Below are 14,332 nucleotides of genomic sequence, written 5' to 3' on the forward strand. Positions count from 1 at the left end.
TATTACTTCCGAATGGGCTAAATGCCTATTGCGCATAATCAGAAGATGGCGGCAAATTTTAGGAGTTAGCATTTTGACAGTCTAAGAAAAGTTACTGTAAAAATGATATGAAATTCATCTGTTGTTAATGTACGGTGTTGATTGGCCAGACGAGCAATGGAGGATGCGGTAAGCATAATGCGTCGTTTCCGATTTTGACCGGTTATCCTCATTTAATGTTGATTTACTATATGAGTTTTGGGAGTAAGGACACAAAGCTAACAGCAATGTCGATTACTCCCATAACATGAGAGTCGACTGGTCAGCCGTTTTTTATCGGATGTTACTTTGCTGACTGTACACGACGTGATGTTCCAAAACTGTCTCGTCGTGCTATACCTCTAACATTGTTGGAGTACAATGTCGATGAGCTCGGCTAGTACATGGAGCTACTGTTGTAGCGGAAAAGATATCACCTTTTGACTGACTTTTGGAAAAGTCAGTCAGAAGATGATATATTTTGCGCTACAACAGTCGCTACTCGGCTAGTAGATAAATACACACTAGATAAGAGAAAAATAAGCTGACCAGCGAACTCTAATGTTATGGGAGTAAGTTGAGAGCCTGATTTCATAATTGATCCCAATGACGAATCAAGCCAGACAAACAACGTAATAAAATTAATTAATAATTATCATGACCACAGAACGACAAAAAAAATGGACAATAGGTATTTAGCACGCTGGTAAGTCAAAGACCCACTATAAACTAATATATAGAGAAAGGTAAGGAACTCCTTCGTGATGCAAAATTGGGTAATTTAGTTCAAAGTGTTGAAAAAAAAATTTCCAGACCAGATATCTCAACAGCTTCAGTCTTAATTGAAAGTTAAGATGTTAAACTTCAAGATGACAACATGCAACAAGAAATCCTACTGAGCTAAGCCTAGTCTACTTTTTTCACACACAGCCTCGAAACTTGAAAAATTGACAAATTTCCCTTAATCGGACACGATCGAGACCATTTTTGCTAGGGCTGTTTTGAGTACCCGGTTACGGGTTGGGGATGTAACAGGGTCAAAAAATGTGTACCCTGGTACCCGTCAAAATTCATCTAGATGTGCATAAACAAGTCTAGAACTTATATCAAAAGTATTACAAAATCCAACTCATTTGTTTTGTTTTCACTCACCAAGGATGACACCTTATCTTTTCACAACATTTTCACATGCAACATTGTTTCAATTTTTATTTCTCATGACCGTCTTTTGTGCCAGAACAGTCTACTTGACGGACATGTGCACTTAATAGGTCACTCTATTGTCATATCCGATAACACTAAAGACCGTCCGAATGAAGACTATATGTCACATGACCGGAATGATCACTAAAAAGAAATGAACAAATAAAGCATCATGTTAGTTATGATGTTACTCTGTGACACTTTATGGCAGCTCATTAGCAATTATGAATGTCCTATAGAAATGAAGTAGACAGTTAACGACTGAAGCTATCTTTACTGAACTTACATATGATTTCATTGCATCTCCGTCGATCAACTGATCTTCCCAAACAACAAACATAACGAAACCCAATTTGTTACAAAAGCAGTAGATCTGTCGAGTACCCGGGTACAGGTCGAGTACTAACATTCTTGTACCGGGGACAAAATTTAGTACCTGCGACAGCCCTAATTTTTGCAAACAAAAATGTCTATTAGCTTCACTGAAAACACGGCAGCCTACAATAACAGGCTTTGACATAAACAAACATCAGGTGAAAACAAACGTATTTACTTGTTTGACGCTTCGTTCAAATCCCCCTCTCGTGGCCCTTATGTCGCTTTTCAGTGCTAATAGTTATCCGGGTCAGGTTGAAGTCCATTTTGCCAAGTCTTGAAAGTAATGTAAAGACTAATCTCATTGGTCAGTTGGTATTAACTCTGCCAATGAGATTAGGATTTACATAACTTTCAAGATAGTGGCAAAATGGACTTCAACCTGACCCGGGTAACTATTAGCACTGTAATTGTTTGTATTAATAGTGACGTCGCAGTACAGTCACCCAACATCATGCCACTCGATAGTGCCCAGAGCAGCGGGAACTATTGCAAATTGTTTCCATTTGTGTAGCCAATCAGAAGTCCGTATTCTGTCACATGATGCACTAATACTATTGAAGTTGTAATAACAACGTTAAGTTATACATATACAGGTTTAGAAGAACAGGGAAATATACATTCGTGTCAAGTGTCCCGACCAGGAATGGAAACAAGTCTTGAATTAAAGAAGCATGCATGAGCTCAGTCACCTGGGCGACAGAGACCATATTAAAATTAATATACAAGTCACATCAACCAGATCCTTTTACACTTGTGACCTTATATCAGCTATATAAGTTGATATTACTATTACAGCATTTATAACTTAAGTCATTATAAGATATAAAGTTTACATATATAACAATAACATATATTATACAGATAAGCTTAGTCATTGCCAAGGCTTGCAAAAAATAAAAACGTCTAATACCTGTTTCATAAAATTTCATATGAACTAAACACTTAATATTTAAGATACTATATTTATTACTGCTAGTATCTAGGAATTCATTATGGTACCAGCCTGTAATCACTGAATACACATGTTTATACTTGTTTAATGTGAATAGTCGGGCAAAGAAAATCAGTCTAAATGCGTTCATTGGCCTTCCAAATGTCCTTGCTTTAAAACAACGGTTAAGTTATGTTTACGTACAACTGTACAAAGTGGTGTTCCGATTAATCGATTTAGTCGACGTCGCCCCATTTGCTCTGGAAAATCGATTAATCGATTAATGATTTCTGTAGTCGATTTCAAAATGACTAAAACGAGAGAGAAAAAAAACGAGGCACAGATAAAAGATGAGAAATACTTCGAGGCACGCCGCTTTCTGGTGTGCAGCAATTATAGTGTTTACAATGTATCTGTAACATGATGTAACACGGTTTCTGATTGGTTACTGGATAAGTTTCCGCTGTCGCTGCAAGTGCTTCAGCTTCCAGTAGCAACAGACGATGAATGAACATGGCGACAAATACGACAGACGAACTATATGATCATCCGGGGGCAAAACGTTCCCGTGTGTGGAATTTTTTTGGATTCAAAAGAATAAAGGACATGTACAGCTGTCCTCCGAAACTCGACATGGAATTTGTCTTCTGCATAAAGTGTGGAAACAAATACAAATTCAACAGTAAGTTGAATCGTCGGAACATGTTTTGCCCAGAGTTTTTATAATTACTGTATATTTGAAATTTTAAAACATGTTAATGTATTGCCGAAATTCTGTATTCTTCACAAAATAGTCAATAATTTTGCTGTCTAGTGGTGAACTTCAGTGACATCATAAATATCCTATATTAAGATTAAGGAAGATGAAAGTAGAACCACGTTGTCGTTTTCGGTGGCTAGCATCGCTTTTAGTTTTATATATTAAACATTAAATTTAGATATGTAAAACGAAGTAATATCTGTTAAATCAGTCATAAGGTCATAAGTCTTAAACTCACTGAAAAAATATCAAATTTTTTTTGTGTAAATAGTTAATGTAAAATTCATTAAAATGACAAGTCAGTAACTTTCTTTAGAGTTGATCTTGTTATGTCAATTTGTCAACAAATTCATAGTAAAATAATTAACACAAATATCTTGAAATATTTTGAAAACAATTTATTCAATGAATCATTAATTCATTATAGAATAAAAAAACAAAACAAACAAAAACAAAGCACATAGAAATTATCGGATACAAAATGGCATAAAAGAATACATATTGGAAACAGTATACAATTTAAAAAAGAAAAGAAAAAAGCAAACAAGAAATTTGATTTTTGTAACCTGGAAGCCCGACAAAGGACACAAAATTAATCAATCATTAGTCGATGATTTATCGTTTTAAAAAGATGATGATCGATTGTGAATTTATGAAGTGATTCCCAACACTAACTGTACATTGTCCAGTTTTGACCATTGAAATTACGGACAAACCCGGCCGGCCCTAGCTATGTTAATTTAGCATACCGGGTAGTTCTAAAAATAAATTTGCCCAACACTCTGAAAGCAAATTTAAAATTAAGCTTAAATGCTGTATGGAAATCAACACTGGATAAAACCACTTATACCATCTTTAGCCTTCCTTAATATGACCTGAATATTCATTTTAATATTAACATCCTAAAGATGCTTCACCGCTGACAAGTGGTATTTTTTCACTATCAAAAACAGGAGCAGACAATTTAGTATTTTTCTTCAGTTGCAAAAGTTACTTTACACCATTACCACCATTTAAAAGGCATTCCAAAAAAAATCCATGGCACTATGAAGAACTGATTGTGAACGCACCAAAAAGCAAAATAAATGATTTTTTTGTTATTTTTTGTGTTAATTAGCTCATATATATATACACGGTTAAACATCAGTTATTGTTCAAATAATGAGTATCGTTTATGCTCTGTCGGCAGTGGAGCATATATCTTTGATGATTTTATATATAGCTATATAGATAGACATGGGTTGATTTAAGATTTTGTTTGTTACAGATGTACGATTCAGACAATGACTTACAGATGGAAAGTTCTGGTGATAACCTAACCTCACTTGACCTGTACGATGATTTGATTACAGACGAGGGACTGACGCGTCAGGATAATTATGATGAGGTAATGTAGTTTATATAGTTAATGTATATTTCTATATGCCACTGTCCTGTTAGCTTGGATAGCTTAAGCTTGTCAACCAATATAAGCTCTCTCTATTTACGTATATAGCTGTATGTAGTTTACAGATTCCGTAATGTAAGTGTATATACATGTACCACACTGGGAATGGGATTGAACATTCTAAAATCGTTGAAGGAGATATATGTGGCAAGGTGTCATGGGAGAGGTATCAGAATGTCAACTAGTGTAACTGTTATTCGTTCATTGATAGAGTCGACTATTTGTTTGTGAGGACATTGTTTTAAAAGTAGGCCCCTGGTAATAAGTCAAGCATTATGTAACAATGATTGCTTTATTTTGAAACAATAATAATGTATATGGTATTGTCAACCAATTGTTGTTGTTCTTATTATCTGTTTAGTAAATGTCAATATCTTGAAAGTATATAACAGCAAAGATGACAGATCTATATATATATTTTAACCGGTTTAAGTTACTATAACTCCTATTTAAGTGTAATAAATGTTTGATTGTCCTTGATTACTTGAATTTACTTAATATCTTATCTGTCACAGCTGTCTAGGAAGTACGATGCTGCTGTGTTAAAGAATCAGGAACTTGAGTCAGAGGTAGCCACCCTGCGGAAAACTGAGTCCAGTCTTACGGAGAGATGTACTGTCCTGGAGAAAAACATCTCCACTTTGTTCCTAACTGCACGGCTTGAACTCCAACGCAAAGACAAAGTCATACAATACTACAAGCAAATGTATGTATATAAATAATAGGGTGATCAAAACAAATGAGGCAACATGCACTCATCTGATATTTTCTCTGTCACTCTTGGGATACAGCTACAAGTCATGAAAATTTGAAAAGCATGAAAATAGGCAAAAAAATTTTTATTGGTATATATCATTTAAAAGATTATTTTTTCTTTTCAAAATCATACCCAAACCACCTGGAAATGACTGAAATTTTATTTTATTATATCAAAAGTTCTCCTTCTGCATGTATTTAACAATTTAGGAGTATATCTTAAACCCCTAGGCACATACAGAGGTACATCTGCCAATCGGTGGAATTGCCAATATCTCTTAATAATAAATGTTTCTGTTAAGTAATACCAATTCCTCTTATACAGATATATCTGGGAAAGTCCTTGTTTATTATAGCATTAATTCTTCATATATTTTGACAGTATTTAAAACAGTATGTACCGTAATCGACCCAATAAGCGCCCAGGGCATTTAAAGGTGAAAAGGTGCTTAATAAGACAAAATTATCACAAACCTATACAGTTTTTATAGTTTTGGTCTTATGCCCAGGCAGATGAAATTAGGCCTCAAAAGGGGGAGGGGCACTTATTGGGTTGAATACGGTAATTGGTGTTTAAATCAAATTGAAACTGTAGTGTTCATTTAATTGTTCCTTTTCCTGATGTTTTCTTTTGATTTTTCAGGAAAACCCCAAGAAACCAAACTGCATATGGAACAAAGGTTGTGAGACAAAGTCGTTGGGAGCAGCCTGGAACTAATAATGACCAAGAGTCTGTCTCAGAGGACAAAGGGAGGACCAAAAGACGCCTTTCAAGTGATGACCAAGAGGAGAAGGATAAGAAAAAACGCAAGGTCTCCGACAAAGCTGGGAATAACAGACAAGAGAATGTTCCTAGGACAGAAAATTGCAGACAGAATGCTGCAAGAAAGATACTTGAAAAGAGTAAAAGGGATATTCAACGAAGAGCAAGTGTTGAACGGTCATTGATGCCACCAAGGGACAAGATTATTGGAAAAACTGATAGAGAGAAGAACAGAAGAAGCAGGAAAGATAGTGGAAATGAGTCTAGAAAAAGTGACAAGAATGATTCACGGGAGAAGAAAAGTCAAACTACTGAAGAGAATGAGACGAGAGGAGAAGGTAAAAGAAAGGACAAACTTGGGGAAACTAATAAGAGAAAAGATCCAGAAAATGGTGATAAAAAGTCGGGCAGTGTGTGTGATTTAAGGGAAAAACTTCGACTGAAAAGATTGAGAGACAATAATATCAACAAAAACCAATCGCTGGATTACAGAAACTACGGTACTTCTACTTCTAATTATTCCAAAGTTTGTTCTGAAACAGATGAAAGATCTTTGTCATCGTCAGAGAGAACTAAGCCATTGGAAGAATTTTCTTCACCAAAAAGTGGATCCAGAAACAGGCTTGCTGAAACAAGTTCTCCAAATCATGCAAAGTCTGATTCAAAAGAAAGGGAAAATAACCTACAAAGAACTGCTGATTTTCTATCACCTGTTTCGAAATGTAGATCAAACTATGAAAAGCAGGTTACTCCAAAGAGAAAGTCGGTTTTGGAAAAAGTGTCAAACAAAGACTCAAACAGAAAAGACAGTCAGTCAGGAAGCAAACATGAGGACAAATGTCATTCTGTTAACATGAAAGAGTCTAGGTTACCAGAAACATCTGTAGTCAACAGTATTGAGAAAGAGCCTTTATCAAAGAAGTCTTTGTCCTCTTCATCACGTTCTGAGACTAGTTCAACTCCTAAGAAATTCCAACAAGAACAACCGCTTTCTTCTGAAGCAGACAACCTTAGCTCAGTGTCCTCAGAGAAAATGGAAGATGGAAAACATTCTACTACAGGGACCATGTCTGATGAACCAAGTCATAAGGATGTAGCAGTGGGAAAGAAAGTAAATCTGAGTGATCGGGATGGACAACAAAAAGTGCGTTCTGATCAGTCTCCAAGGTCATCTTCAAATCTTGATAAGGACGATTCAGTGGTGTCTAAGATTGGTTCTTCTGATGAAGGTGGAATGAACAAGGCGGAATCATGTGTGTCTGTTTCTAAGTTGTTGAAAGACAGTGAAAGCAATGACATTAAAAACTTATTGATTTCTCAAGAATCAGATCAAGTAAAGAACAAATCAACAGCAATATCAACTCACGGACAAACAGACGCTTTGGATAAATTAGGGGAGACAACTCAATCTAGTGGCAAGGAATCCAGATCTAGAACAAGACATCAATCAAAGGGAAAGTCAGCAGAAAAACAAAGAGGTACACAAGAGCCTTCAAACAAAATGAGGAATGATGAAGTAAAAACAGATGTTAAACAGCTGGAATCTTCCAGAAAAACGTATAAGTCTGGAGCTGATAGTCAAACATCTCGCGAAGTGATTGAGGATGAACAGCAAGACCGAGAATTTGGGAAGACTCCTCCTGGTATGGATATAAACGACAAAACAGGAAACATAAAACCTGATCAGGAGAAAAATGAGAAGAAACAACAAAAGAAAATGTTTGACTCATCTAATGATAATGATAAAAAGAATAGAAATTGTACAGGTGATATCAGAAAGTTAAAGAAAAATACTCCTTTATCACCAAGAAATGTGGAACAGAGTTCGGCCAAGCTAAAGGACGATGATAAAGTAAAAACTGGTTCAATCTTATTATCACCTGTTGGTAAAAGTCGAGCATCTCCAAGAAGAAGTAAAGATAAACATATGAGGATAGACTCTGGAGCATCCAATGCTCCAAGTAAACACAGAAAGCTGTCAGAAGTAAATCAAAGTGACATAAAGATGCCACCAGAATCTATATCACAGATTAACGTTTCACCAGGTAGTAAAGAAAATGCTGGAGTGACTGTAGGCTTTGTATGTGAACAATTGGACAATCCTGTGCTGGTATCAAAAGATGACAGACTGGCACTAAGGCAAACATCATTTGAAGACATACATTCTATTATGGACACAGACCCAACAGACATTCAATCAAATATATCTACAGCAGAAAAGGTTCATGGTATCCAGAACAACATGTCCGAGAACAACAAGAAATGTGAGACACACAGAATTGACAAGCAGGACAAGAAGGAATCAATTGGAGACAACATAATTGATTCTGAGTCACAGAGATTAGAAAAACATGAGACCAAATCAAGGAAATCAGAGAAACAAGGACAGGTGAAAATAGATTCAAGGTCAAAGGGAAATGGAAAATCAAACGACAAGTCACAGAAAAAGGAGAAAATACATCAAGAAACACATCAAAAAGAGAAATTATACCCCAAAACACATAAAAAGGAGAAAGTACAACCAGAGACCCACAGAAAGGAGAAATTACACTCAGTGTCACAGGGGAAGGAGAGGATAAGCTCTGAAAACTCTGATGAGGTAAAGAAAATGAAGAAAATTGACACAAAGTCAAAGAAAACAGAAAAAATTGTCCCACAGGAAAAAGAGAAATTAGATTCAAAATCACAGGGAATGGAGGAAATCAATTATGAGTCGCAAGGAATGGGCATGTTAAACATAACAGAAATGGAAAAGCTAGACTCTGAGACACAAGAAATGGGGACGATTGACTCGCATGTAATGGATAAAATGGAGTCAGAAGAAATTAAGATACAAAATTTAGAGTCACAACCGATGGAGAATTCAGAGAATGTGTTGCAGAACAATGTGATAACAGTTATTGAGTTACAAAAAACACAGAAACTAGACTCTCAGACACAGGACATTGAGAAACATAGTACTGAGGTACAGGAAACAGAGAGACTGGAGTACCCCGAGTCACTAGACATAGAAGAAATGTCACAGGAAATGGAGATACAACAGACCAAGCCAAATACAACCGAGAAAAGGAAAGCTGAGTCTGAAGTAATACAGAAACCAGACTCTGAGCCAAGTAAAATTGACCAACTGAACACTAAGTTACAGGAAAAAGATATTGTTGTACCTGAGTCACCAGATACGTTGCAAGGAATGGCTGAGTTAACTGAAACTGATAACCAGAATGCTGGGTCAGAAGAAATGGTGAAACTTGATACTGATCCACATAGACCACAAAAGCTAGATGGTGAGTCAATGGAAACAGAGAAATTAGATACAGAGTCAGAAATACCAGAGAAATCCAACAATGTGTCTGTAAAAGTAGAAAAGCTAAACTGTCAACCTCAGAAAAAAGTTACACCTGCATCTGAGCCTCAAGGAAATGAAAAATTAGACAATGAGTCAATGATGACGGAGAAGCCTGATACTGAGTTGAGAGAAATGCAGGAAGCATACTCTGAGAATGTAGATAATGAGTCTAAGGAGGAGACACACAAATCAGAGACAGCGGACTCAGAATCACTGGACCAACTAAAGACTGTGTCACAAAGAACAGAGAAAGTAAGCTTAGAAGTACTAGGAAAGGAGGAATTAGATAATGAGCCAATTGTCATAGAGAAACCAGAAGAAATAGACTTACAAGAAACAAAAGAGACAGGCTTTGAGTCACAGGGAGTAGAGAATAATTCGCAAAGGACAAAACAATTAGACATCAATATTTGTGATGTGCAGAGGCAAAATACTTCTGCACGTGTAATGGACACTTCTTCAAGTGAACTAGTAAACATCGAAACAGAGAAAAAGGATGAATTTGTGGATGAAGAAAATCGTAAAGAATTTAAAACAGAATTCAAATCACCTGTAAACCAAAAATTGATTGTGAAAGATTCTGCAAAAGAAAATCTTGCTAATGACATGAGTGAGACTGAAGATTCGGGAAATGATTCTACCATGAATAGGAAAACATCCTCATCATCAGTATCAAGTGATTCGACCTTGGAGAGTGACCTTGAAATGAGCTCTGATAGTGAGTCTGAGGAATTATCTGATGCAATCAACTCTCATTCATCTGGTGAAGAACATCAAAATGAGGTTTCTGAACCTAAAAATACTCCCAATCTGAAAAGTGCCGAGAACATTTGCTCTTCTGATTTAGAACCCAAAATAAAAACAGGGGAGCAACACACAGCAGGTGAGAATTCAACAAAAGCTCTTAGCAACAAAGATTCTGGATATCAACAAGGACCAGAAGTGCTGAAAGCCAAGGTGTCTAATATAAGAACTGATGAAAGCAGCGAGGAACTTGATTATGAGTTTGAGTCTGATAGCTCCTCATCACTGTCTCCTATGCATGAGTCATCTGGGAATGAGAGTGGACCAGAGACGGTAATGGAGGAGGATGTGATGGAAGATGTATCCAATCTGGATAACAGGGCAGAAGGTAAACAGGAGGATGCCCTTATGCTTTGTGTGTCCCCGTCAGAAAGCATGGAATTTGACACTGAAGAAGACGACACAGGTGCAACTGTTCAAGGCAAGAAGACTAGCTCACCGAGGAAAAAGGTGAGCAACAATAAATCAAAACGGGATGAAGGAAGGAAATCAATATCAAAACAAGGTGATTCTAGTGAAAATTTAACCAATGATAGCAAACGTGATGACAGACGAACAAGCAAGAGAGATGGCGAGTACCACTTTAACAAAACAAAAGATGAATCTTGTAGGAATGATGACAATAAAGTCAGACATAGCTCTCACCAAAAGCATGGTGATGTCAAGACTTCAAGGCAAAAATGTGAGCACAATGATCGAAAAGATATTAGTTCACGTGACCGTAAAAGAGCATCAAAGGAGCGTGACAGGAAAAGAACATCCACCCGTTGCCATAGTGATATGGAAAATCATAGTAGAGAAACTAATTGTTATGGAAATAAAGAAAGGAAATCAAAAGATCGTTATACGGATACAAGGACATCCAGAGATAGTCCTAGGACATCTAAGGATCGTCATAGTGACAAAGACAGGACTGTGAAGGATTGCCATAGTGATAAAGAAAGGGCTGTGAAGGATCGCCATAGTGACAAAGAAAGGACTGTGAAGGATTGCCATAGGGATACAAAAAGGTCGTTAGACGATCATCGTGTTGATAAAAAAAGAATATCAGATGATCATAGCGATAAGGAAAGAAAATCTAAGGAACGTCAAAGGGATGTGGAAAGGAAACCCAAGGATCTCGGCTCTAGAGAGAACAGGTTGTCGAAGAACAACATTATTGGTAGAGAGAAAAAGTTGGATCATCACCAAGTAAGAGAAAGGCCATCAAAGGAATTTCTTAGTGGTACAGAAAGGATTTCAAAGGATCCTCATAGTCATGGTGAAGGCATTTCCAAAGATCGCCATAGTGACACCGAAAAGACCTCAAACGATTGCCATGTTGACACTGAAAAGACTTCAAAAGATTGCCATAGTGACTCTGAAAGGTCTTCTGGTAATTGTCATGTTGATACAGGCAGATCAGAAAATCATAAAAGTAATACAGAAATGAAAACTGAGGAATGTCAAAAACCTACAGAACAGACTTTCAAAAGTCGGCATGGACATACAGAGAGACCATCAAACGATTACCATAGCAATGAAAAGAAACTACTTAGCACAACAGAAACAACCTACATGAATGATTTATATGACACTGGAAAAACAATCAAGGATGATCAGGGTAAAAAAGGATGCCTGTCCAAGATTCACCAAAAACAACAGAAAAGTTCAGGAAAAGAAAGGAGCATTTCTTCAAAGCACAGGAAAACATCTGAAACGAAAGCTTCACAAGAAACTGTCGGAAATTTACAACAAAACTATGAAAGTACAAAAGTTCTGCGTACTGTAACTTCTGAGACTATATTTTCTACAGAATGTTCCCATGCTGTGATGGATACGAAGGAATTGTATGATCACAAAACTGATGTTGATAATCTATTATCACAAAATGGACATACTCTACCAACTGGCCATACTGACCTTCCTGCTTCAGAAAATATAACAATTTGTCATCCTGACCCACAGGCCCCCAGTAACATAACAATATGTCATACAGACCCAGATAGCTCTACACCCGACTTGTGTAAAAACCAACACGGAACACATCCTGTATTTGCCAATAGATGGCCGACTTTGGTGGGTGATAATTCTCAAAATACGATTGTAAATATAACTCACACTGAATCGGATGATGAGGACATAGAAATCCGTGTAACAGACAGTTCCAACAACAGTTCAGATGATTTTCTTTCCGATGTGTCTGAACCAGAAAAATGTGCTCGAGTTAGGACTTGGCAAGAAGTTGCAAAGATTTTTCGTGAAAATGTTGATATTGTTGATGTAGAAGCAGTAGAAATGGAACAAGATGTTGAGGAAAGGTCTGGCGATGAAACATCTGCTTCTGAATCCAGTAGTGATGAGGAGGATGAGGAAAGTGACGATAGTTGTTATGCCATGGATTCAAATTACACATTTGAGCTTTGCAAAAGCCATGATACATTATCAGAACGGGAAGATGAACATGGTACCAATGTGGACAGAGAGACTGTTTGTGTTGAAAATCCTGATAAATGTCTTCCATGTTCACCGGAAATATGCGATGATAATGCCAATGACAATTTTATGGACAGTTTAGATGACAGGTTTCATAATTGCCCAGTAAACATTCCAAAAGCTTGTGTTTTAAGTGAAGTTTCCTTGGAGGAAGGTGAAATTCTTTCTGATTCTGAAGAAAGGCTGGATTCCATTCCAAATGACAAAAAATCTTCTCGATGTGAAAATAACTCATCCGGTAGCACAGTGAATAAAAAAGATAAACATTTTATTATTCCTAAGTGTAATCAGGATCACCATAGTAATAGAACGGATAAACAGTCGTCAGGAAGGTCACGGATTTCACCCAGGCCCTCCCCAAGAAAGGGGAAATCACCGCGAGATGAAATGTATCGAAGAAAACATTTACAAACAGCTGTGAAAGTTCTCAGAAATAGATCGCGGGAAAGAAAATCAAACTCATTATCAAGTCCTGTGAAGGTTCCAAGAGCTGATAGTAGTAGAAAGAAAGAAAAAACTGATTTAAGAAACAGAATCGGAGATAAAACCTGTGATAGTCCTAGAAGCAGACTGCATATTAGGAAAAGAAAAAGGTCAAGATCAAGGTCAATTGAAAGGGGGTCAAAGATAAAACATGTGTCACCAAGAAGGTCTTAATGAAACTATAACAATATCACAATGGAATCGCTATATGGGTAGGGATACTGTGGAATAATTTGGAAATAGTTATTGTAACATCTGTTGACTTTTTCAGACTTGTTGATCACTTTTATTAACAATATCAGGAATTTACTACATAACTACTGAACAACATTACTTTAAAGATGATCCACCGTTGACAAATGGTAATTTTTCTCTATCAAAAACAAAAGCAGACGATTTACTATTTTTCTTCAGTTACAAAAGTTACTTTACACCATTACCACTACTGAAAAGTTTGAACTTCTAATTTTACTTCAAGATATGAAAATATTAAAGAATAAGATAATTAATTGCATCCTGAAAAAAATCTGACTCTATGTCCTATATGGAATGCAGTACTGATTGCGCATAGACCGAAAACAAAATAATTTCTTTTTTTTTGTTTTTTGGTTTTTTGTAAATTGAACATATATATATATATATATATATATATATATATATATATATACACACGATTAAACACCAGTTATCGTTCAAATCTTCAGTATTGTTTATGCTCTGTTGGTGGTGGAGCATCTTTAACATTTTGAAAAAAATCATTGTTTCAGTTTTAATTTAAATGTCTTAACAGGTTGCCAGCTTTGGATATTTTAACTTATTTTCAACAAGGGTTTCACTTCTATAGAGGTTAGAAGACCACAACTTTCCAGTTAGAAAGAGTATTTAAATTAAAGTGTCCAACATTCTACAACATCACTAAGCTTGAGTGTTAGAGATGTATTAGCAAGTTTTTAAGTTCTATCGTTTAA

The 14,332-nt window shown here is 36.3% G+C and overlaps 1 protein-coding gene across 1 annotated transcript; it reads left to right on the forward strand.

The window, feature by feature from the left end:
* Nucleotides 1–14: 14 nt before the first annotated feature.
* Nucleotides 15–14,007, forward strand: LOC138335515 (uro-adherence factor A-like). Its single transcript, XM_069284645.1, has 4 exons — nt 15–168; nt 4,558–4,677; nt 5,253–5,443; nt 6,137–14,007. Exons 1-4 carry the CDS (start codon nt 157–159, stop codon nt 13,536–13,538), a joined length of 7,725 nt encoding a protein of 2,574 aa, XP_069140746.1. The 5' UTR covers nt 15–156; the 3' UTR covers nt 13,539–14,007.
* The last annotated feature ends 325 nt before the right edge of the window (nt 14,008–14,332 follow it).

The sequence above is a fragment of the Argopecten irradians genome, chromosome 1, assembly GCF_041381155.1.
Source record: "Argopecten irradians isolate NY chromosome 1, Ai_NY, whole genome shotgun sequence".
In the NCBI taxonomy this organism is placed as follows: Eukaryota; Metazoa; Mollusca; class Bivalvia; order Pectinida; family Pectinidae; genus Argopecten; species Argopecten irradians.

Coding starts and splice junctions, on each gene's coding strand:
- LOC138335515 (XM_069284645.1), top strand. Junction 4,678..5,252: donor GTCAGGATAATTATGATGAG/GTAATGTAGTTT, acceptor TATCTGTCACAG/CTGTCTAGGAAGTACGATGC. Junction 5,444..6,136: donor ATACAATACTACAAGCAAAT/GTATGTATATAA, acceptor TTGATTTTTCAG/GAAAACCCCAAGAAACCAAA.